The sequence below is a fragment of the Myzus persicae genome, unplaced genomic scaffold, assembly GCF_001856785.1.
Source record: "Myzus persicae strain clone G006 unplaced genomic scaffold, MPER_G0061.0, whole genome shotgun sequence".
In the NCBI taxonomy this organism is placed as follows: domain Eukaryota; kingdom Metazoa; phylum Arthropoda; class Insecta; order Hemiptera; family Aphididae; genus Myzus; species Myzus persicae.
In genome coordinates, this window is record NW_019104073.1 from 116,847 (window position 1) to 144,209 (window position 27,363).

General features: G+C 32.9%; 1 protein-coding gene across 3 annotated transcripts in view; it reads left to right on the top strand.

The window, feature by feature from the left end:
• LOC111038363 (putative polypeptide N-acetylgalactosaminyltransferase 9) overlaps positions 1–27,363 on the top strand; it is a 67,786-nt gene that overhangs the window by 28,368 nt on the left and 12,055 nt on the right. For 2 of the 3 annotated variants that reach the window (XM_022321427.1, XM_022321430.1), the window contains exons 2-4: positions 2,888–3,057; positions 9,353–9,517; positions 11,017–11,165. In XM_022321427.1, coding sequence (XP_022177119.1) covers positions 2,888–3,057; positions 9,353–9,517; positions 11,017–11,165 — 484 coding nt within the window. Of the gene's footprint in view, positions 1–2,887; positions 3,058–9,352; positions 9,518–11,016; positions 11,166–24,805; positions 24,952–27,363 lie in introns of all 3 variants that reach the window. The other variant, XM_022321428.1, reaches the window with a different exon arrangement.

Genomic DNA, 27,363 nt, shown 5'->3' on the forward strand with positions numbered 1-27,363 from the left:
TTGTCTGGTCGTATTATTATACACGCGTGGACGGTAATATAATGAATGGACAAATACAATTCGTTATCACGTGGTACTTCGACATGACACACTCCAACCGTCAGCGAAACGTCGGCGGCGGTGGCGTGTGGGGCGGGCTAATGTAAAGCATTTATCGACCCGTCTTCGCACACCGTGAACAACTGCGGCCTTCGCCGCTGCGAATATAATTTGATTCTGTTTTTAAGGCCAGCGGACGTGAGCATTGTCTCTATGAGTATAATGTTATATTTAGTTATACGTTGTTCATTAAATTGTTTTGGATGTATACATACTACATAGGTATAATACTGCACACGAGCGTCATGTAAGACGAACCATCTCGCTCACGATCGTCGAACGCCGCCGCCGCCGCGTGCACAATCGAATCCGTACGACTCGCGATATTATAAGGTCGATCGTGTTGTAATAACGGTTGAAACAACGTCGTTGTCGAGTTATGTCTCTATTGTTTCACTAACCCTGAAATCCAAACGATTTTGTGATCTTAACGATAATCGTTATTTCGTTATGCATTTTAACACTAAATGTATATTAGAGGCACGTCCATTGGAAGGTATATTATGTATATTATTAGCCTACTGTCCTGACCTATATGATATAATATTATTGTGTTGTCAGAAGGTGCCTTACTACGTGTACATTTTATCCGAATCAAACTGAGCCTGAATTTACTATTCTTTAATAGAATAAATAAATATATAATATAATTTGATGAGTATATTATCGTTTACTAGGTATAAATAAGGTTTATGTTGTTACATAACATATAATATAAGTATTTATTTTTTAATATTTAACGTTTTCCCTATAATAATATACAGGTAGTAGATATAATTGTATTTCTTCGGTTTAAGAAATATTTTATAGTACTTATCAAATTATTCTTCGCTAAACTGTGAATACAATGAAAAATACATTTACACTCACTTATTTCTTTTTTTTTTTTTAATATGAATGTTAAAGTTATAAAAATAGGATTAGTTAAAATTTAAAAATACTAGAGCGTTTTAGCAATTAATGCATTTTGAGTTTAATGAACATTTTAAAAATAGAAAAATAATATAATCAGCATCGGTTGCTTAAATAAGCATTACATGTATACATGAAACGATTTATTTTGTTTAAACTTTAAACTATCAATAACTATATAAAATTTGTACTACCTATACAAAATATTATAAATTGAAAATGTTAAACAAACTATTACACTATTAATTGTTTCGTCTCGTTCAATACGTTTTGTTTTCTCTTTTCGGATGTATGTCACTGTTATCCATTTATTCTATGAAATGTTCATTTGTTGCGCCAATGGTGTATCTACAGAACACATTACAAGTAAATAAATGTAACAGAACTTCGGGAATGCCCCTATATGCGTCGCGTTATCAGCATTTTCCTGAGACCCTATATGATATATTTTTTATTATTTATTTATGGATTTAATTTCGTGAATAGTCCTATAAGTTATACGCTGTGTTTCAATGCTTTTAATTCTCCTCTTTCGCTTAAATTAATGTTAAAAAACCTTATTCAATTTAGAAATAATAGTATTTTGACCACGCTACAGATTTTTTTAGGTGCCTTTCTTCATCATCCTGAACACTGGACATCTATATGCACAAAAAGCCACCTGTTGTGCGTGCTTTTGACGTCGCACAATTCGAAATAATAGCCTTTTTCACCTCCGTCGAGTTCGCACACAATACAAAGGTCCAGCATTTACCTTCTATCACCCGCTCTCGTTTACTTCGTATTTTTTTGTTTTTTCGTTTTTTTTATTTTTATCCGTGCGTATAAACGTGGTGGCTAATTCGACGGGATCCGGCGATAAATCAAAAAGCCACCGGTTGAAAAGCGTTTTGTTTTTTTCCCTATGCTAGTCCCTCTTTTAAACACAGACCCTGGGACCTTTTACAAATTTCCGTTTATTAACTTTGGACCCCGCGCGTTTACGGTGTACACACACGCGTGCATATATATAGTTTATGTATTATAGTTCGTTCGATATCGATCTCTGTGAATTAGTAGTTCATTGTCCAACCTCTAGAAAAAAAGGCGGCTCCCACTGAATCCCACTCGTGATATATGACCTGCCATATATAGTGCCATATAATAAATAAACGGATTTTTTTTGGGGTAACCCGCGCTCACATAACTTCAACGTTCAAGTTATTTGGACGTAGATGCCTTTTTTCCGCCGAAGACCCGAAAACGTTTTATCCTGTTCCCTACTCACTGCCTCCTAGCAATACTGATTTAATCAAAATTGTAGGATCTATATGTCTACTCATATTACTAACATATACTTAATAATGAAAGGTACGAGCTCACGAGTGCGTTTTTATATGTGTACATATACGTAGGTCTCGCGATTACCGTTAGGGATCAATTTACAGATTTAACACTATACCACAACCACGGTTCTATTGCTGTCATAGGTTATTTTGTGCCCTGCGGACGTGCTGTATGTACCTAAGCGTGTGTATAAGGAATATATAATATAATAGTGAAAAGCCATAGCCTAATGCGTCAGTTAATGACGCGACGTCCGTGCGGTGCACGTGTAATTGATATTCATTGCTTTGGGAACCATTAGCCGGGCTAAAACAGGTATATGATGCTGATGTGGGGGTAGTCACTATAGGAGAATGGTGTGATGGTTGGGGTGGAAGAGACGTAGTCTGACTAGAATACACGTTACATACAAACATCTATATAATATAATAATTCGCCTCGCACACGATAATATAATAACATTTCACATAAAATATAATATATTGTATATATCATGTTCGTACTTCTATGTATTAAACCAAGTAATAACCATTGTTTTCTCGTATTTCAGGTGCAAAAAACCAGGCAGGTATTTAGAAAACCTACCCCAGACATCTGTGATCGTGTGTTTTCACAACGAGGCGTGGTCAGTTTTGCTGCGAACCGTGCATTCCATACTGGACAGATCGCCGGAACATCTTATCCGGGAAATCATTCTAGTCGACGACTTCTCTGACATGCGTGAGTCACAATATTAATATTTTATCGTATATAGGCCATGCGGAATTGTAAGTATTTTTATTCAAACAAATTACACGTTTATACCAATTTGGCGATAAGGCAATAGTGGTAAATGATATTATAATAACGGTGCATAGAAAAAAAACCGCCAAAGTTATTATTATTTCAAGATTATAAACGAGTTAGGTAGTTATATTGTTTTATGTGGTGAATTATTTTGCAAAAAAAATAATAAACAAAAATAAATATTCTAATTTCACTGTTTACGTGAGAGCAATAGCCTATATGGCCTATAACTATATGCTGAACACGAACATATTATGATGTATATATAGATAAATTCCTTTTGGATTATTTCGTATCGAACTGCCGTGCTTCAAGGGTATAAGAACAAATATTATGTGTACGCAACGGCAGCGACGCGCGATTCATTTTAATTTAAAAATAAAAAAAATAACGCGTATAAATCATAAAGATTAAAAAACAACATTTTAAAGTTTTTGCATAGTTCAGTAACATTAATTCCGTATAGTATTTTTAATTTATTGCAATCGTTAAAAAATGAAAGTAAAGATATAGTTTTAATTAAATATTAACATTCAATTTATTACTTATTTTTTTCATGTTCAATTAAATTTCATATTTATGCCTATGAAAATATCTATACTTTCAAAAATGGGTCAAAGTATGCGATATAATAATCGTTTAACTCAACGTATGTAATATTATACGTACATAAATATTTTATACCAACGTATGTTATAATATTATTTTTCTGAGTATATTTTTATAACGAGCTTAAATAACTTGTGTTCTTGGATTTTCTTATCTTGTTAGATTAAAATTAGATGCCTATATTATTTTTATAAATTACCCATTTTAAAAAACTTTATTATTTATTATTTTTTTTTTTTTAGTCATAATTTCATTATGGTTTGTATGCAGGTAAACAAATATTATTTTAATTAAAATATATTATATTTATCTATTTCATAAAGATTATACATTGCAGGTTAGGCTTAGGAAAAAAACCACACTTAGGGAAATTCTGTAACGTCAATTATTACGTTTCACGATGAAAGGGACAATTAAATTTGGTCTTTTGATAAATTATACTTTTTTTTTTTTGTTTTTGTAGCGCTGTTAAGTTGTTCCATGTACGCGTAAAAACATGTTTTTAATTAGTTCTTCACAAAGGCGTATGTGTCGTAGGGTTTACATTATTATTTTTTGTTCTAACGATTTTTTTCATCCTTCTGTGTTCGTCTTTGAACAGGCGTGACCCCAATCCTCAAGTCCCGTTCCTTCGGTCCTCTGAAATTACGTATGCGTTTGGCGAGTTATTGTCGCGCGCTACGCATTAACCTCTCCACCTCTGCAAACTGCGCATTCGCAAAATAATATATTAATACAGACTTGGCGTTTCGCCGATGCGACGAAAACCGAAAACGGTCCTGCGGCGGTAGACGGCCGCGCGTGTTTAGAGTGTTAAATAATGACATTATAATATTATTATTATTATGACATTGCGTAAGACGGCGCCCAGGGTAGGCAATTGCGGTGCACTCGCGTATTCACCGCAGGATTATTACTATATAGGTATATACGTCATATACTGTATAACCTATGTAGTATGATATCCGTTTATACAGAAGACTATTACTTTTACCATTGGTGTATGCCACGGTCAATGCAACGACGTGTTCGTGTGACGATGATGATGATAATAACATGAAAGGTTAAGATCGTAATGCGCAGTCTGATAAAACTGCATTTCGCACTGCAACAATATTCCGTCATTCGACCTCGACGATATCAAAATGCAATTTTCAATATACATTGTACATCCATTATTTTTATTATGATAAGCTGCAGTTATATTGTAGACGGGAGCGTGATGATGGTTGATTTATAGATTATAATTTTTTTTTTGTTACAACGGTGTACAGCAGGGGTCTTCAACCCGCGGCCCGCCTTGTCATAATATGCGGCCCGCGATCACATTTGAAATTAAGCATGTATATTTTCTATTTCGATAAAATTATAACTATAATAATATATATTTTTGTATAAAATACATGTTTTTACTAAGAATGCGGCCCGCAAGATTATTAAAAAATAATACGTGGCCCGCTGCATAAAAAGGTTGAAGATCCCTGGTGTACAGTCACCGGTTGGTTATCAATCTATCGTTTCCTCCCATTGCAGTTTTAGACTTTTAAAACGGTCCCGTGATTTCAACGTTCGACTACAAGATTGCCCATTTGTTCTATTGATGCTGAGCATACCGTTTCATTTCGCCCGTCGCATCGCGTAATCGGTAATTGACTACGTACCTGTGTTTATTATCTATTATTCCACAGATAAATGTGAGTTTAAAAACAACCGAATATCTTGAGAACTTTGCAGTTAATCGCGACTGTAGAGTTGGTATTATAGATAATACGTCGTTAATTTTCACAGTAGTGTTTTTAAAACCAACGGGACAGACAATAATATAATAGGCCTACATAAACCGTAAGCACTTCGTTTGTTTTTACTGCCCGTTCTTAAACTTTAGATATGTACATAATGTACAGCTCAGCGGAAGGTCCGCAACGGTTTTCAATTTTCATCAGAAGTAAATAAAAAAGGAAAAAGAAGTGCAGGTACCTATAACGATGACGACGACTACAAATAAATAACGGTCGTGGACGTTTTTCAACATTTGCCGACCATTAAAAAATAGACTGATCGATATCGGAAATGATATTGAATATTCGGAGTATCTAGGGAGGTGGAGGGGAGCGGAGGTCTTTGCGAGTTTTATGTTTTTCTTTCGTTCCCTATAGAGTCGATACGCTATATTTATGTACAATATATTCTATATTATATATACCTGTATAGTGTATAGTGCAAAGGTACAAAAAATTTACATTATTATATTTCCGACAATTTTAACGCAGGGACCAATACAATAAATACAGGGTGTTTGGCCGTTTATGTTCACGTCAGTAACTTTTTTACCGATAAACATGTTTGACATACGATATTAGATATACTGTATTTGTGGGCCGTCGCTCCATTATTATAAATCATTATAGTTTTTGCTTTACTCAAAATAAAAAATAAAATAAAAACTCGTTTCATAAACTTTGAGATAGCTGATTTATAGAGTTAATTTATGTGAATATTTTATAAGTAAAATTATTAATTTCCATTAACTATTCAAATACAGTTGGGGAAGTATATTATAAACCTGATATATATATATTATATATATACTAAACAAACGCGTTGATAGTTTCTACCCTGTAATATAATATATACATACAAATAAGCTAGTGGCGTTGGTGGTGAAACAAAATATAACAAAGTTCTTTCATATAGCATCCCTTTATTATAAACGAACATTCTTTTTATTATATTATAGCTGCGTATAAGTTAATTTTCTCACCGGTCACGTGCACATCCGAGATTCGCATACCTATTTTACCGAAGTTAACCTTGGTGTATCTAGTTAACATATAATTTTTGTACAACACCACAAACTGGAGGACTGAACGCTTTTCTCCCCTTTGTTGTTATAAATCCATCCTAGGCTGTGTGGTTCATATATTTTATATGCATTAATAATAATTCTCGCGTTGAAACGACCCAACATGGCCACCACGACTGGTGGCACTGTCAATTACGTGTGTTTGTGTATATATATTATATGTATATATATTGCAGTAACCTAACCTAACCAACAGCAGCGGGCATAGAGGTTCGCACCGACCTCCTATAAATTTGGCCTTTTGATTTTCACTCGCCGATCTCAGACGGACACGTCCGCTTCCGGTCATTAAAAGGCTTTCGACCCAATTAATCCCGGGCTGCTGCCACCGTCGCCGGATACGTCTTATCCACGGGTAAATTTTCAAGAGAGAGGAAACGCCAAACATAAATCTGACCTTTGGACAAACTTAATGGGCGGTAACGCGTTCCGGAGTATGAGTGAGCTACGAACCGGCGTCCTGTGCTGAGTCGATGGTTGGGTGGTTGTAGAGTGGAGGATCAAACAATGTATTATATCCTATAACATGGATTTCGTCGCATGGCAATGTATAGTGGTGAGGGGTCATCCGATGGCGCTTTACTTCTAGTCATCACGACGCAGCCTTAACTCTGTAATTTGTCATGCTGCATGACCAATTCTATGTCCCGACAATGTTATAATATAATAATATATATATTATGCTATGAGGCAGTGCGATCAGAATATCAATCTCCGGTGGTCGGCAATATATATGATTTATAGTTAGCCTAATCGAATATAATATATATATTATATATTTCATTTCACCGACTGAGGCTATGCACGAAATATTACAATGTAATCTACGTCGTTGTATTTTGTGCTGTTTCTCTACGCGCTTTGACGAATTAATGTGTTATTGATTTATTGTCCTCATCTAACAAAATCTATTAAATATTTTAAAAAAAAAAAACCTAATAGTATAAAATTATGGATATGTACTTACATAACAAAGTACTATATTACTGTTTATAAAATTCCTTTAAATAACAAACAAAGAGCTCAGAAAAATATCCACCAGTGCAAAAAGCTGGCTTTAAAGATTTATCAAAAGCATAATTCGAACTCACAAATTATTATTTGTGTTGATCAAACATACGGTGGGCAGGTGGTAAGAAAATGAATTCAATTTGAACGAACGCATATGCCCATGCAAACAATGTAAATCGGCTGATTGCTACGTACACACTTGTGCATGTCTATTGTTTACGGGAATTGTAAAACATCACTTTGCATTGTTAACACTTAATATATCATGTCCCTTGTGCTAAAGATGTTTTTGCTCACACGACCGTTAGTATATAACTGTTGATTTATAGCGTTGTCGTGATTGCTGAGCATCGCAATCAATGTACCTGAACAATGCTGCAATCGCAATGTTTCGTTACCAGACGCATTTTTCATCAATCGAACATGGCCATTTAACATTTGTGGAATAATTAGCAATGTACCAATTCCGCCTACCTATGTCCTATATATTATATATTTGTATGTAGTATATACTATATATTTGTATGTAGTATATACTATATACACTCGTAGTCCTTTCACTGTGAATAATAATACAATGCGACCCACCAACATTTTAATAGTGAAATTATTCTCGTTGCAGTATAGCACTGCATACGCAATAATATATTATTATTATTATCATTAATACATTATTTACGTTAAATAATATTTAATATAACGTTATTTCCATACCTCCATACCACTTTTTGAATTAATTTTATAAATAATATTGTATAACAATATAGTCAATATAATATACTATAAGTTTTTATTTGAAATTTTGGAAAAGGAAAAAAATGAAAAGCCAATTATTATATTCGCTATATTTGAAATATTTTCTTTAAATTTTACAGAACCTATACAGATATAATATTATTTCCGTCAAATATTTGGAATTATTGTAACGCTACTATGGTTCTCTTTTTATATATATTAAAATAATTTTAGTTCAAGGAAATAAAAACGCAAATCACCTTCAAGTCCATTATTGTATCTAGCCAATACGTGTACGAATTAATTGCTGAGGTCTGTTTGTAAGCGTTTGATAGTTGTATTTGAAATGTATGGGTACATTATAGGTTTTCGCTGTGCTCTATTCTTCTTTGATATAATACCTATGTACAGTATACGCAACACGTCCGATAACGTTTGGACATTCGCTTTTAGATATTGTATAGTTAACCCCGCGTGTTTTCCAAAATCGATACGATTGTGTTTGGAATATTGATGGGGAATTTCGTGTTAGCGATTACCGCGCACACGTCTGTTTAATTAGTTTCATATTTGAAATAATTAATGAACACACATTGAAACGAATTACTCAATTACGTGTCGGAGCATTTCCACCGGCTATTGAATAACGTGGCATGTTTGACGTACACATATACACACGGTTCTGATGAAATCATGGCCGTCAGTCGTTAATTCGTCATTCCGTACGATTTTCGTGTCTACAATATCCTTCAAACGTATTTGCGTAATGTTCGCCTCAGAATTTCTCACAATATTCTGATGAATTATTGGCGAATGTAAATTGTTCAGAAGGAGATCCCCCGGCGCGACGCTTCCGCTGCGGCGTATGCCTATAAATATCAATAAAATATTTTAAATATGAAAATAATTAATATCTTCGGCGATGGTGATTAGGTATATGACTATGTATACTATGTATATGACTACCTATATAATAATTTTAATATGTTCATGATTTTATTTTTTCCTCAGCTCATCTGAAAACTCAGCTTGAGGAGTACTCGGAAAACTACCCAAAAATTAAAATCGTCCGCGCCAAAAAAAGAGAAGGACTTATACGGGCCAGGCTGATGGGTGCGAGGTACGCATCCGCACCCGTTCTCACATATCTTGACTCGCATTGCGAGTGTACCGAAGGTAAGTCCCGTCGACCACGGAAAAAACAAAATATAAAATGATATTATACGACGTGTTGTATCTGTATATATGTTATTTTATCTACTTGTATATTTCATTTCGTCTCGGATACTTGCGGATTTTCGAAATGGCAATTTACGCGAGAATTTAGTGGTCAATAACAAAACGCGCGCGACAATCTCAGCTCGAATATCTGTGCCCAAAACAATAAATTTCAATATCGTCGCGTGATGTACATCATATTATTATTATCCCGTACCGACCGGAGAATATAACGCAGCCGGCAGCCGTAATAATCATTATTCGTCCGAATTGTTTCGAAATCCGTTCGTACCCGTCGCATGTTATGCCGTTTATTGTATATATTTGTGTGGCCCGCGCACGACCGTTGTTGCTTTTCATCATAACATATATAGTATATACCTCTATATAGTATATATAATATCAAGTAAATGGGCTTTTATTTATTTTTTTATTCGGAATCGCTTCTACACTCGTTCGAGGTCTTGTAGTGCGTGGTATTGTGAATGGCATATTATTTGGCAGCAGCTTTGCTAACGTTTCCATATATTTATCATAATATATACCATCAGGCGCGGTGTAACGTCTTCGCGGTCACTTCGATTTATTCGTTTAACCACTGCTTCTATTTATCGTTTATTTTTGTATCGGCTGAATAACTTTTTGATCAGTTTCAGAAACGAAATAATAATAATTATATATTTAATTCAAGTCTCATCAATCCTCATATCAATGGTTCATTGTATTGTGTTAACGAGCTTTCGCTGATTTAACACAAAATAATTAATTTCTCGATGTCTTTAATTTATTTTTATCTTTACACATCCATTAAAACAAAACACCCTCATTACCCCATTTCGAATCAAATTTTGTCGATAATAACACATTTTTCGCGTAAGCTCTAATATTTGCACATATAGTTAAAGTTGTTTATTTTATCATCTGTAATATAGTAACTACGTATGTATTAGTGTTTTTTACAAACTTATTGTTCAACAGAAGTTGAGAAACTTCTCCACTTATGTAAGTTCACCTAACATTTTATCATTTAATTTCGGTATGCTCCAAATATAACAATAGGATTGACTATCCCAGTTACAATTGATGTCAATTTAATCCTCGATATTGCTCTGAAATATGAGGTTATACATTTTGAAAAATGTATTCAATAAATATTAAATATGCCTACAATGCAACATTTTCGACTCGACGTATAAAACTATATTTTCCCGAAATATTCGATTATAATAACTTTCGTGTAATGTACAACTATTAGGTATATCAGTTCATTGAAATATTTCACACTCTCGTCTGGTGGTACTTATATAATTATAATATTAGGTATGCACGAAGTAATAATTTAGTGTCATATACTAACAGACGGTTAAACTATATGATATTTGTGAACGTTCGCGTGCGAATAAAGCGTGTGCTAGTTTGTGACGACTTTGGTGGCTATTGTTGTTTTTATTTCTCAGGATGGCTTGAGCCATTGTTGGATCGGATTGCCCGAGAAGCGTCGACTGTCGTGTGTCCGGTGATCGACGTAATCGACGACTCGTCGCTGGAGTTCCATTACAGAGACGCCGGTGGCGTGAACGTCGGAGGATTCGATTGGAACTTGCAGGTATGAACCTACAAAATTGTTTATTAAATGAAAAAAGCAAACATAATTACGTCAAAAGACAATAGACGTAAATTGTGATTGCTGTGTACTGCGTGCACATAGAAGTCGAGACTGACTATGAATTACTGCGACCACTCGACCGTGGTTTAAGTTTTTTATGGCATATTATAATACGTTATAGTATATATATATATTACGATTATGATTATTATTATGTTATGTACATAAAACGGAATAAAGCTTTTGTAGGCGACCCCCCACCCTTATGTACCCTGTATAAATATTCGCTTAGCTTTGCGGATATTTCGTCTTCTGAAAAAAAATTGTCTTTGTTCCTTTTAGCGCTAGCGCGTTAATTAAAATCAAATAGGACCTTTTTTAAGCACCTAATTTCGAGTACTGGTTTATTATGGAAAATCCTCTAGAGTCTTTTGAAACGTGAAGTCCATTATATTAAGTATGCGCTTACACTTTTAAAACGGACTGTGCACGTAATGTAACGTATCCATGAATATAATATATTACATGGGTTTAATATATATGTATATACTTTTGATTCGATTGACAGGCTTAACGTATCAAAAATATGCGCATTGACAGTTTTTAAACAATTATTGGGCAACGCCTATTAATTTAATTAAGGTCTGAAATCCTATAAATACTGCGTTGCACTATCCACTAGCTGTTGTCCGATGACGTCATTGTTTGTGTGTTAGTTACACAACGTTCGAATAGTGTATATCCTGTTATCGGATATATATTAATATTATACACGTTGCCAAAGTATATATAATTATTTGGCACATTTATACCTCTAATTTCGTCATCTTGGTAGTTTTTTACATATAATATAAAAAATATCAACTAGTGTTTGGGTGCGATGATTTTGAATCGGGTAATACAATTTGTATAAATTAATTGAAATGTGTAAATAGGAAAAAAATGTTTGCAGCATATTATATAATATATACCTATTATAAATAAACGAACGAACATAATATAGATTATTGTTGTAAAATATTATACGTTTCGACGAGTCCGTAACGAAAAAACAAAGTCCAACAAGGTGGAAAATCGAATCTTCTGATAAAAAATTACGTTAACTAAACAAAAGTTTTTTCACATAGAATTTTGCGCAACAGAAATGAAAAATAATTTACGTTCATATGGCGTGGAATTATTGGTAAAAAATAAAAAAATAATATACATTTATAACTATTTTCAACTTACGCAGCTGATCTGATTTTATGTACGTTAAAAATTGACGAAAACCTGTTTCTAGTCAATGCGCCTAAAAAAAAATTACGGAGTAGTTATGACTGATTATTATTATGTATGTTTATATTAAAGTATTCGGGTACTAGGGTCGAATAAATATCGTTTAAGATATCACGAATGTATATATTGCCGACAAATTATTGTCATCGGCGGAGCCTTCGCCACCAATACCGGTCCGACAAGCTGCAAAATTTAGGATATAATTATATGTTTGTAGTCATAAAAAAAAACGCCTCATATTATTAAAATAAAAAATTACGAATCCAAACGGGCATAAATTAAAGGAAATTCAACAAATAATATTGTAAACCAGTTGTATCAGAATATTCAGATACAAACCGCTAAATAAATAATAGCGTTATATCCAGCCATCTGTTTCGCATTATTGATCAGAACAACAATTGTCGGGTGAACCTATAGGATGTCCTAAAACGTAGTCATCGCGGATGAATGATCTCGAATGATTCGCGTGTGGAAAACGGGAAATCCCCTCAGATTACATCATTCGACATCAACATAACGGCAAATCCTGAAGACCACGGTATTCGCAATTAATTATCGCTAAATATAACAGCACCGCTTTTGCGTCAGGTTTCTCCGATTCGGTCCCCGGTCGAGTTGGTCGGTCAAACCCGAAAATATCCTAATACTTTATAGAGATGTGTTCTGGATATACGTTGGTGAATATATTAGTATATATTTGTATAACACGGTATATGTATATATTGTATGTATACAAATAGGCGTAAACTCGACGCGATAGTGTTTGCCAAACAAATTCGCCTCAAACGTTTTTGTCGTAGGTACTCTGCGCTGCGGGATACCTGATAACGTGGACCGCGAATAATTATTATCCTGGTCGTTTCGGGCGATACACCTACGACGGGTTTTTCGGGGAAAACACCGAAATCGCCTGCCGCGCGAACGTTAAACATCGTCCTGGCAACCACCGCCTTACACGTGGGCGTGTATGTAGCGAATGTATACGTAATATAGTGCGTATATTATATAATTGTTCCGGTTTTTTCATCTCCGGCGTTTGAGATACTGTCCAACACTCAAACATATGGTCCCTACAATTACGTTATTAATTATGCCATATATTATGTAGGTATGACAGATTTCTTAAAACTGTATCATTTTTCGAGTACAAACTTCCTCAAATTTCCTAAAAAAATAAAAAAGCGTTTAACTACGACACAATTTTATACCGTACACATATTTTACACTCGGACATAAAATTTAGTTTTTATTTAAATGTATTAAACTAAAAATAGCATGAGCTATAGGTATCCGATTCTAATCTACCGTTAAAAAATATTTTATTGAAATTTTAAGTCATCCCCTTCTTCACAGTATCATTCAATTATAAATTGCGTTATCACTTACAATAGTTTGCTTCAATACCACAAACGTGAAAATAACTCAGTCAAACTAAAATAATTATAAAATAATACATCCCGTGTGCTATGGCTAGTATGTCTAACTTGATATCAACTGAGTTCACTAATTTGCAACTTGGTGAGTGCTAAGCCTCTTTCCACCCCGTATGTTCGTCGTCGGTGGTCATAAATAACTGTGTTGGTCTGGTTATAGAAGGATAGCTGGCGGTGGTTGTAACGCATTTCGACGTCATGACTGCGGCGTAGATACAACACAATTATTAATGATTAGACGGAATTTAGTACCTATATCGCACGAGTTTCACGACAGAGCACACGGATTGTCAGTTTCGGTTTGATGTTGCACTCCTGCATCAGCGTAACCGGAGTTACCTCCGAGCACTAAATTGCGTTTTCCCGTCATTTCTGTCATTTTGTTTTGTTTTATTATATTTCTCTAGCTGCCGGAACTCCGTTCGATACTGCGAACATTACGACTGTTCGGACAACGGATCTTATATTTTCATAATACTCAAAAATATATTGTTCCGCAAATCACTCATCTTTCCGCATTTTATAACTATAAATAATAAATTATATACAATAAACATATTTAATCATAATAATATGTTGTACAATTTAAAGGAATTTTATAAGACTTGCACTCGTCCATCGACACTTTAAATCCTACTTAAGTAGACAGTAGACACCCATAATATTGGTATAATGATTGCAAGTAATTATATTGTTTGTCGAGTCGTGACAAATCAAGTTGTTGAACTAAGTTTCGTGAAAAAAAAACGTCACGTAGACAGGTTGACGACGACGACTACATTTGTAGTGTTCTTTTATAATCATTTGGTTTGATAATCATTACTTCGTTTTTTTTTTTATTTCGCAAACAAACCATACTAAACAAAATAAGTGTTTATACCCTTCCTCTCGGTTTATTACGATGACAGCGTACGCTGTAGAATCAAAATTAAAAACACAAAAATTGAACTTGGCGTTTCTATTCAAAAGCCAAGTATATTGTGCTATATGCTCTCCATATATACACGACGTTTCGTGTATGCGTAGTTATATATAAATATGTACATTATATTTTTAGTAATAATACCACTCCTCAACCATCGAAACAATCCCTAGGGCTTTTATAATAACGACCTGAGTTCTCGAAACGAATGTACCGGGGTGTGAAAGTGGTAGAAATTAAAACTCGTCTACTTGTATATTTTATATATGTATAATAATATATATATATATATATATACGTCCCGTGGAATACAAACGTATAACAGCTCTTTCTAGTGACAATCGAATCCCACTACAGTCGGTGGAGTTTGTTTTAGTTTGTTAAAAATATATAGGTATATTATGAGTGTATTGTACGAATAGTATTTGTTTATATTCCTTTTTTTTAGTTTCATTTTTTCACGTACCTGTGACAACCTGTCACTTTGTGACATCGCTATAACTGTATGACTCTAATGCGTGCTCTTTAAATTATTCATAATTATTATGTTAATATATTATACTATATTACCTTTATGGGAATTCGCAGAAAACATTTTAATTTAAAAAAAAACATGTGTTTATGTATCTTTGCTAAAATATATATAAAAATATTAGTGAAACTAAAACAAAAAAGTACAGAGAATACACAAAACAAAAATCGATAAATTCTAACATGGTTACATGATATAAATTCACAACTCTTTTTTTGCTCGTAAAAAATAAACATTCAACCTGTGATAAAACCGTGTAAACAACTTTTTTTTGCAAGTTCCGATTATACTACAATAATATATTGACAACTCCCAATGGCCTCGCAGCTGAGGCGTATTTGGTATTTATTTGAATAAATAACAATTTTTAATAATCATGTACCAATTATCACGAAATAGGTATATTTCAGTAATAATGTTTTCATTTTGATTTCATTCGATTACCTATACATAGTGTTAACCCCATGTTGGGTTCTCGGAACAAGAATTAACAGTTTAACACTGAAACTCGATATCATCGTAAAATACACTAAACACATGCATATGGTCAAAGCGTGAGGATACTACTGCGTTAAAAAGCTACGCCAACAGAAGTTTACACTCGAATCGTTTTTCTTCCGTACCGTCGCCGCAATGGTTCGCTTCTTTATTCCTATATACTCTTGTCATGGATTTTATTTACGGTATAAAAAACAAAAACAAAAAAAAAAAAAAACATTTACGACCGTTTTATGTGCTCTTTATTTAATTCAAAGCGAAAAAAATATAGAAATTAGAAATTCGCTGTCTCGTTAATGTTAATTATTATTATTATGCGCCCACAATATATATAGTACCTACCGCATGAGCGAAATATAAACTATTTTCAACTCTGTACACCGTTCTCTTTGTGCTCTCGTTAATATCGTATAATTAAAGCCATCGTTTATTCGCAAATTTCCTACTTATTTTTCACTTAACCCACCTCCACCTGCAGTATTTTAAAAGTGTAAATAATAAAAAAGGCATTGGCCTATATCATTAAGTCCATTACACTCTGGACATCTACTAAGTGTGTACCAGCTCATGAATAATACTGTAGGTACGCTTTTTCCAAACTAATTTGCGTTAATTTCAATTATATAAACACCATATAAATACTTAAGTAACTGGCCATAACAAACGTGTAATTTAAATTCTTTATTTTTAATATGTAAATGGACACTTTTTATGGCTATTGCCTAAAATTTTATAAATTACATATTACGGTTTTTTTATAAACACCGAATTCCCAAAGTAAAACGTAAATGGCTTATCTTTTATTTTACTAAACATTATTTAAAAGAAGTTTTGGTCGATCGGAAACAAGGTGGCTTAAAATTTTATTTTTATTCTTAAAATAAATTTTTGAACTAATGCCAAGATGATACTGAGTAGATCTTATACAATACTGTAATGTGGTTACTTATACCTATACATGATGGTGTATAATAATTTATGAGTGCTTAGATTACAGTTAAATGTAGAATTAGTAAAATATACGTTTAATATCTTCATTGCTATATATCAAATAATAATAGCATATTTATATTTTAAAGAGATCTAATAATTTATTTTGTGGCTATTATTTATTTATTTATGACAAATAGTGTATAATAAAACGTAGATATACATTTTTACATTATGGTTCTTCTTTATAATTTAATGGGCTTAGAATAATTTTAAGATTTTATTCGAAACGCCGAATTTTGTATTCAATGTGTTTAGTTATAGGAAATTAAAATTATTATTATGAATATTTTATTGCATATAGAATTTAATAAAAAGTCACAAGTCCCTAAAATTATCATTTTTCGATTACTACAATAATAATAATAATAATATAATAATTATATACTAACTAAAATAGTTTTTCGTATTAGTATTCACTTTTTTTGGTATTAGAGAATTTCAAATTATTATTCCAGTTGTAATCTGCTACTGTTTTTCTCCTTAGCGTATTACAGCTTCAGTGGCATTATACAAATTAATAATATGCCCACACATGTATTTCTAATATTTTAAGACTACTATATAAAAATAACCTATGAGAAATCTCATATCAAATTCTCAAGCTTTATTTTTACCAAAACAAATGTAATGCATTATATATATGCACATTCCACAACATAATTGAACAATCTCATGGTTTTGACGAATTTCGTGGAAATTTAAACTTAAAAGTACTTATCTGAAAAAAGTTGTGACAATTAATTTTTGATTTTTTTTAAATATTGGGTGAACAACATACGATAAACCATCTATTAAAGTTTCAAACTTTTTGAAAACTTAAAATCATAAAATGTCTATAAATAGCTCAAAAAATATCAAAATATTTTGAAAATTATATCATAAAATATGGTATTCTAAAATATGCTAATATATACATAAATATTTAGTGGACATATTAAGTATCTACAGTTATTAATATTTTCATTATAACTAAACAATAAAATCTTTTTTGTCGACCACTGGTATTGCGTAAATACATTTTTCATAAATTTGTATCAGTTTTTCAAAATTAATTTATAAAAAAAAAAATAAGAATTATATTCTCTTAACTCTCCAAAGTACTAACAATAACAAATTGTCTTCCAAAGAGCACCCTCATAGTCTAAGCACTTTTATTGCCCCAAAATTTGACGACACACTCAAAAACAAATTAGGTACATATCATTGAAAACGCTCCACTGAGATACTAAAAATGCATAGTTTAACCCGAGTTTAGGTTGTAATGGTTTTGCTGTACTTAATTTGTCTTTTATTCATATACTTCTTAAAGGATAATAATTGTCCATCAAATTATCTCAAGTTTAAAAAAAAATACCTTATGTAGTTGGTTTTAAAGTTTTTTGGCGAAAGAGCTTTTATTTTTTTTAGATATTTAATACAAGTCACGTTCGTACCTAAACGCTTATCACATTTTCTATGTACTTATGTACATCAAAAACACTAAATTTATCAATTACTTGAAGACTTGAAGTCGCTTCGTGGCTGTGATGTCTACGCGTAATAAATTGTAACGTTGTAATAATAACTAGCTATATTCTATATATTATTGAAATATGCCAGGTGGATTAAATTGTATCATTTACCTCTAATTATTTTTGTTTTCTAAACCACCTTGATTTTTTATCTGATACAAAATTATTCGACACGTTTCACACACCGATTTCAATAAATTAATTTCGTTTTATTCTATATTAATATTTTTAAGATCCATAATAAATTTAAATAAAGAGCAACCTAGATTCTCAGTTGATTTAAACATCCACCATGTTGCAGTATTTATACTTATATTGCAACAAAATATTAACATTTAAAACGCACTATCGAATACATGTTCATTATTCAGATTTTGTAAAAAAAAGAAAATAACAATAATAAAATGTATTGTTTTATATTTACTTTGATATATATATTATTTACAATTCTTGAACTGATGAGTGATGTTATATAGTATGATTAACATGGCTTCGACTTTAACCACGGTGCAGTGAGCTCATGCTATTGTGGACCTTAAGCAATATGGCTGGTGCACTATATAAATATATGCCAAACGGAAAAACAATACATTTTAAGTAATGGTTGTATTTTTGTCAAAGAGAAATGAGAGTTCTGATTTTATAAGTTATAATGCATATTTTTATTTGATGAATTTGGATTCCGGAAAATCTAACTTAGCGTAAAGTGAATTTTCAACATAAAACTACATCAAATGTATTTATTTAATTAAAAATGTAACTATTGATGTATTATATTATATTGGTATATGTATAGTTTATAATATTATGACTGTTCTATATGAACATTTTCATAATAGTAGGTCGTAAATGCCTATGCTATAAAACTAGGCACAGTTAAACTGATTTTTGTGGCTGATTTCTGCGATTATCATTAACTCCTCACATACATAGTACAATTATTATAGTTGTAACTCAAGTTTCAGCACGATTCAATACATTTATTATATAATCGTGTAGTGTCATGTTAATATGTTAAAATGATTTTGAATGTTACTCTCTCTCTCTCTCTCTCTCTCTCTCTCTCTCTTTAAATCATTTTGGTAACTTCTGAAAAATGTGCACTCGTCCGACGTTATCTTATTCAGACACTGTAACGGCGGTGCAGCTATATAACGGAATCCATTAGAGGAACTGTCAGGAGATGAATCGAAATCATTTTTATATGAATACAAATTACTTCGTCGCTCTTACTAGTCGAGATTTTTTGCATCGCGTACCTATTATGAGCCAACGCTAGAGTCTGGCGTAATTCTTTGTCGATCGCTTGCTGTCCACGATGGTGATAATAATAATATCATAATATTATATATAGTCTGACGCGACGACCTTCTGCGTATAAAAATCACGTGATACATTAAACACGCGGCGCTGCGGCTGGGGTCGGGAAGATGATAAAAATATTGGTCGTGGGGAGGATAGCAGTGGAGGTGGGGGTACAATAAAAACAGACATCGGAAATCGTCTCGTTTCGCCAATAAACAACCGCCAGTTATTCGGCCAGGGTTCTTCGAGCGTATATATATATATATTGTATATATAGAATAACTATAATACAAGCAGAAATCCACCGGAGCCCGTATATTATATACAGACCATCACGGCTATCTTCTCGTCCGTTGTAAATATATATTTTATACCTGCCGCGTAGATCCGCTGGACCATAATGGACTTTATATCGGGCCCGCAAGACGACGGCAGCGCAGACGAGCTGTGTAGGATCGACCGCAGGGATTTTTCGCATCGTCGCTTGACGACCTGTACGTGATGCCGTGGCTATATACGGCACGATTCCCCCAGAGGCGATATTTTTTATGTACGCTTATATAGATATATATATATCTGTTTTTTTGTTTTAAAATTTTTATGACTCCGACCTTGTCAATGCGAAACGTTCCACAAAACGCTCAATCACCGGGTTTTTGACAGCGGTGGAATAATAAAAAATTGTATAAAAAAATTATGGTGCTGTCGACGCATCCGACGACTGGTATTATTGGGAGAAAAACGAGTTTTTACTTGCATCGTTTGTTGATTCTGTCTGATGTCTGAGACAAATTACTTTTCGAAATTTCAATATTGTGTTATTTCTCACGATCGTCTAATTCTATCGCATATATTATATTTAAATGTGATCGGTGACAACTCTTATTTATCAGCTTCAATGCATCATAAATAAATTACTCACGTATTTTGTGACATGTTTCTGGTCTAAATCTTATATCCATCCATATACTAACCATGTTGAGACACGGTTAAATGTCATGTTTTAAAACCCACGAGTTTATATACCATTGGATTGGTATTTGTTATGTTTTTCCAAATAAAATCGACTATCGAACACTTGCTTTGATTTGAGTGGAGCGGAAGAGCTATTGGTCTTACTGTGGTGACTTGTGATACTACATTCAAGAAGAATGAACCTCGGCAAATGTTAAGCATCACGTTCTTCGTAGATGGAAATTAATGGTTCTCTACAGTTTAAAGGGGTCAACATTTATCAAATCTTATCCAGTGACATTAGAGAAAAATTCAAATAACAGCAACATCGAATAATGATCGCCTTACATGTGGCGTATTCTAAATAAAACACCAACGTATATTATTATTGATGCATCGCAGAAGAAAAATAAAAGCGGTTAGGTAATAGCGGAAAATAAATCGCTATTTCTCGAAACACTCTAGGAATAATAAACTATTATACTGAAGTCACCGTGTATGAATGACGGCGGTGGCGTACCGGAAATGCATTTTATTATGAAGGGCTGAGCAACACCTGACCTGTACGACTATTACATATACACGTGTTTAGTACAATACATACGTAGTAATGATAATGTACGCAATGGCACTGTAGTGAGACTGCACCAACATATACCAGCTATTATACTCCCTTGTAGTATTATAAATTATAATATTATACTGTTTGCAGCAGCCATTCGGTAAAACTATACAGCGATTTCAAACAAGCGCGTGATAAAAGTTTTTATGGAGACGTTCAGTTTTAATTTTGTGAATTTTCGCGGAAAGAATATTACTTGCGCATATGTATAGCATAATGGTGTAGCTATATATTATGTACCTACGTACACATCGCAACGAGCGCAGGATTCCAATTCTCCATTATAACTTGTTGTTATATCCGTGTGCTCGCTTTTAGGATCTGAATAAAATATAATACCGTCGAGTTCGGAAAACTCTCCAGTTAGGTTAGACTGCACAGTACTTCGCGTGTATACCCTCGAAACGGCCAGGCGGCCGAACTGGTCATAAAATGGTCGACGGAGGAGGGAAAACAATTGTATTTATATGATGATATTATTATATAATATGTACCCTCGGCCCTCGCAAAACTTTAACCTGATAGCATATTATATGCGCGCATTACTACAACGCAGCCGTCAGCGATTACCCCTCTTTTTCCGCCGACGATCTTATATGATATTACAGCTTGACAAAAACGTAATATTTCCAAATTGCCCCGGGAACGAAACCGGACTACATCGGGATAACATGATACAGATCCTTACATTACATCTCACATACTGCTGCGCGGAGGTATTATTATATATACCTTCGCATATTATGTGTATTGTGTACCTACATGGAGACATTATAAGAGTCGCAAAACGTTGTTTCGTCAGACGCTCGTGTGCATTTTTACGGTCGTTAAGTTTTATACAAAAGGAAAGAATGGACAAGCGACGAATCTTGTGTTGTAGTGTACGCCGACTATAAAGTCCTCTTACGTTTTAATATTTTCAACGAACTCGCGTCAAACGCAGTCCGCGGAAACGAATAGTTAATATTTAATTTCTGTTCGGCGCGAGGTCATAGCGGCGGATTTTATATTTTTTCCCGAGCGTACATTGTTGTAGTACTGTTGCTGCACCAGAGAAAGCGAATTTCGAGACGACAGTTGTTTTCTACCCTGCGCAGTGCACTCGTAATAAAGTCACCATCTTTAGATCGTTTGCGAGCTGTTTGGGCCCGAAGGCGGACATATTTGTATGCTGTGTTCTCACCGAATAGTCATGCATAGTCTTAGTCATGCGAAGTTAATAAACGCAACCGTCTCTTTCACAACTCGATTAATCATCATAACAATGATATTTAGTTTTCACCGCCAAGTCTCTTCGGCAATATATTATTATGGTGCCTACCTATATACTATAATATATTATGACTCTTCCGCCTGAATCTTATACAAATATATAATATATATATATATATTCTTTAATATGATGAAAGAAAAAATCTCACGGGTGACAAAAAAGAAATGAACTTATTGTGTGAAATTCTAAATAAAATCCCTCTCGTATATCGATTTTTAGATTCGTTTGTTCAGGCAAGAAATATACTAGCGCTTTGGGGCCTTGCGTTTTTGCCCGTCCCTGTGCCCCCCCCCTTCGTACTCGGGTGTGTGTAGTTTATAAACATGCATTAATACTAGGTAGTACTATTATTATTATGTATATTGTATACACAATACGTGTACACCATGTTATTACTCGCTCGTATATGACGTTACGAAGAAAACGGTTATTGATGCGCGCTCATGTGACCGATATTAATATAATAATATTTAAACCCACCCAGGCGGAATGGCACGCGCGTTTTCCCATATTATATAATAATATATAATGTACAATATATATATTATGTTATTATAATAATATTGTGTGCGACCCCAGCGTGACGATGTGTCGTGTTAATGCGAATCGACTGGCAGAGGATAAGAAATGACCGACAAAGGACAAACGTACTGCAAAGTACATAGGTACTATTACATTGTATAATGTGTTATAATCATGGAGAATAGATTTATATACATACATACTTCGTATTCTTCATGGTTATAAAATGAATACTTATTATATTATATAGGTGTCTTCTCGATTCGATCGCCATGACAATAGAATAATATTGTGAATGCCATTATAATAATATTATCATGGTAATACGTAATTGTATCATTATAATAATAACGTCGTCGAACGACAGGAGGGTAGAGTCCATGCTCCATGGAGGCGTAAGAGGTGGGTGAATCTCAAACCTTTGAAAATATTAAGCACATTAAAATGTATACGAAATCAGATAATGTTTGATGGGTTGGTAATAAGTATACCTAAATTATATTACAATACAATACGTCTTTCTTTTTTAAAATTAATTTAATTTCTTACACAATTACGTTTTTGAATGTTTATATAAACGATTATAATTATAGGTGCTCATCGTAAAATAATTAAACTGTACATATTATGTAGCTAATAATGAATAAGTTAGTTGTCTCCCTCCCTACCCGCACCATTACTGTACGCGGGCGGTAATTTTATTTTTTCGTCTCTTTTGTTTGTGTTTTTATGCAGTCATTTTCGCTTGCTTTTCGATCGCTAGCACACTGCTATACATGCACCAAGCCTACATTATTTTTTTTCGCGACAACCGGCCATTTCCGGGTGAGTCTTCCGCCGCCGTCGCAATAATTCACTCACGCTCCACAATCGTCTCCCCGGTAGAACTTCCCGCGGTACACTACATATTATTTAATATTATATTATGATATGATACGCACGACGTGTCTCCATGCCGCGAGAAAATCGCAGTCTGTTTTTAACGGTACGCATAAATCACCCGCCATCGGCGCCATTACAATACGATATACACGCTCCCGTTTGTCGTATATAAAACCGTCCTGAAACGAGAACTGCACTGCACACTGTAAATAATATTTAATGGGCTGCAGTATATTATTGCAGTATTGCACCGTGTACCACGTACGTGGTCCAAAATCGCGAAAACGATTCACACGACTGTTAATGCTTATGTGTGTGTGTGTGTTTTGCGTACGTATACCTGGTATTAAACCATATATATTATTATATACTAACCACGTGGTAATTTTACTGTTGGAAGTGTGAAAGTTTTTTTTATTTTTGTATAGTGACGTGAATTCAACCTGAGCTCTTAAATCAGTGAACGGCATAATTGTTTTATTATGTTATTACTATCGTAATTGTTTTTCCGACAATCTAATTCTCCTAACAATGGTAAAACTAATTTCATTCAAAAGGCGTCGGTTGTAAAATGTACTTTTTTTTAACATCCCTTCGTTTTCCTATGTTTACTATATTTATACGCACTACGTTTGCTACTGAATTTATTATAACATGGTACATCTGCATTGCATTTTTTATGATCATTAGTGTATACCAGGAATTTGTTACGCGCTTCATTGCAGATGGCGAATGGTAAAGGGAAAAATATTGGATAATTGTAGTATACGCTCACGTGTGTAATCAATTATGAGCATGGTATATGTTTGGTCCACTGTCAAACTTTAGATAAAAATTTCGCTCATTGCCGATCTGTGTGTGTGACTTAAGCAAATGTTGTTTTGGGTTTTAAATCATATTGTAAATCATCAGGATGGCTAGAGCCGCTGCTGGACCGAATCACGAGGAATCCGACTACCGTTGTGTGTCCTGTGATTGACTCGATTGACGACAAAACGTTCCGTTACCATTTCAACCATGGACCAATAAGTGTCGGCGGTTTTAGTTGGAAACTTGTGGTTAGTATTTTTTTTCAAACCAAATCGAATTCTGTCTTTATATACTGCACCGTCCAAGCATAAGTCTGTGTTTCATAAATTATCTATTTTAATAAATCTTAATTTCTGGATGATCGATATTCTCATAAACCTTTAAAGTGTGCCATTATTTAATTTATAATAAATCAACGTAAGTAATTTATTTGCATCTTAGTCTATACTCTGTATACAAGCATACAACTATGTGAGAAAAAAATGCTTATTAAATATCAGTGAATTATTAAATTAAGTAGAAGATATGTCTACTCCTTAATCATCTAACCAACTTCACTATACTGATCATAAAATATGTTCGTTCGAGTGAACGTAATAATTAGTATTTCCTATAAGTATAAAAGTAATCATTATTTTCCTTTACTAATACATAAACTATTAGTTTAAACGTTAAGTGTAAAATAAAATTAATACATTCGCTTTAATCCTATAAGTGAAATCCACAAGTTTTTTATCATGTCGTATTCATATACTCACATAACTAACCGCGGTCTCCGAAAATACATAACATATACGACACATATATCTCAATCTTCTTTTTTATTACTCACTACAGCATTCTTCCAAGTTTATCTCTATTACGGCTTTTCTTTACAATCATATCTTATGTATACAATATAATATATATGAGTATGTATACACATATGTTTTTACATGTTCGTTATCCCTTTTCTTCTTTTGACACAGCCAAACTATCTAAAAAAAATTTTTCTTTTTACTCCCTCAGCCAATGACTACTCTGCACATACATTTACTTTAAAAAACAAGACATGAAAATACTGAAGATAATATTATTATTTGAGATATATTCATAATTAAATGTACTAAAATAATTACTTTATGTGATATAAATAAATTGGATGAGTGTCTAATACTGAAAATAATGAAAACATTTTTTTCAATTAAAGTTTTCATACCTGATTCAGTTGTGTAACAAATCCTAAACCTAAATACCCTAACTATAATAGTAAGTAATTATACAACTCTGGTTTCAAGCTCAGAATTTATTACACAAATTAAAATGTATAACTATTGTTAGTATATAAAATTAAATTATGTATATGCCATAAAAGTGATTTTAAAATTGTGGATAAAAATATATATGACGAATAATTATCATCTAAATACTCAAACTGAACATTATACAATGCAGATTACATAGTATTTTCTTTACATTTTAAAAGCGCAATTTTGTTCACATATTAATTATAACCACTAGTTATAATTAAAAATAATTCATGTATAAAAAGTCTGACGTTTTTTAAGTTATGCAAAGTCAAAAAGTCAAGCACAATGTGGAACACTATCTCTTATATAATAATGTGTGTCATAAAATATAAGAGATAGATGAAACTCTATGTTAAAAATGATCACATTTTCAAACTTTTTTTTCATTTAACATACAAAAACATTTATTCTTTAGAACAATGTTAAAACTACAACTGGTATATGCTCCACAAAATATGTCATAAGAAAAATGGCGATACGCTGTTTAAAATACGCCAATTTATACTAACGGTAAATATAATTCTGAACCTTAACTGTTTGTGCTGTTGAAACAATTTTGGAACATTTTTCTTCTGTTTATAACTTCAATCATTTAAGATATCGTTATAATTGTTGCATATAGGTAATGCGTATAGTATATAAAGTAGGTAGATTCTCATATTAAGTATATCAATTTTACACTTGGGTATATATTCAATGAATGCTTTAAATAATTTGATGTGAAATTTATATCACCATATTGATTCCATTCTTCTGGTATCTTATAACAATTATAACTAAAAGACACGCGTCCTATGTTTAATTGTATGCATTTAAATATACAAATTATGGAGACACGGCGCTTTAATTAGGCAATTTAGCGACACATTTATCGTAAGTTCACGACAGTAAAACAGGATGTCATAGCTATGATAATATTATATACAATATTAAACATTTTTTTACGAAACACTTAAAAAAAATATGCTTACATTTTTATATGTGACAAAAAACCACAGACACGTGACAACTGTATTTAATTAGCCTCTAGTGAATTACACTTTTATCACCTCTTTGTTTGTTGTGCAATGTTTGAGTTCAAACGATTAACGCCATTAGTTGATTTAAGTAAATTACCCTACCTCTCGTAGGTACGCATATTTTTTTAACTAGTATTAAACAAACACTCTGGTATTGACTTTGTTGATTCCATCTTCATTTTGTTTGTTTTTTAACTCGATCAGTGTACTTATAATAATTTCACTTTTCATTAATATTTTACCTTCTCTATATTCGCGAGGTTTCATATGATGAGATTTTTTTGGAGGTTTATATATTAAAAAAGAAGATACTACTCTACAACTATTAACAGCTTATAAAATATATAAGTAC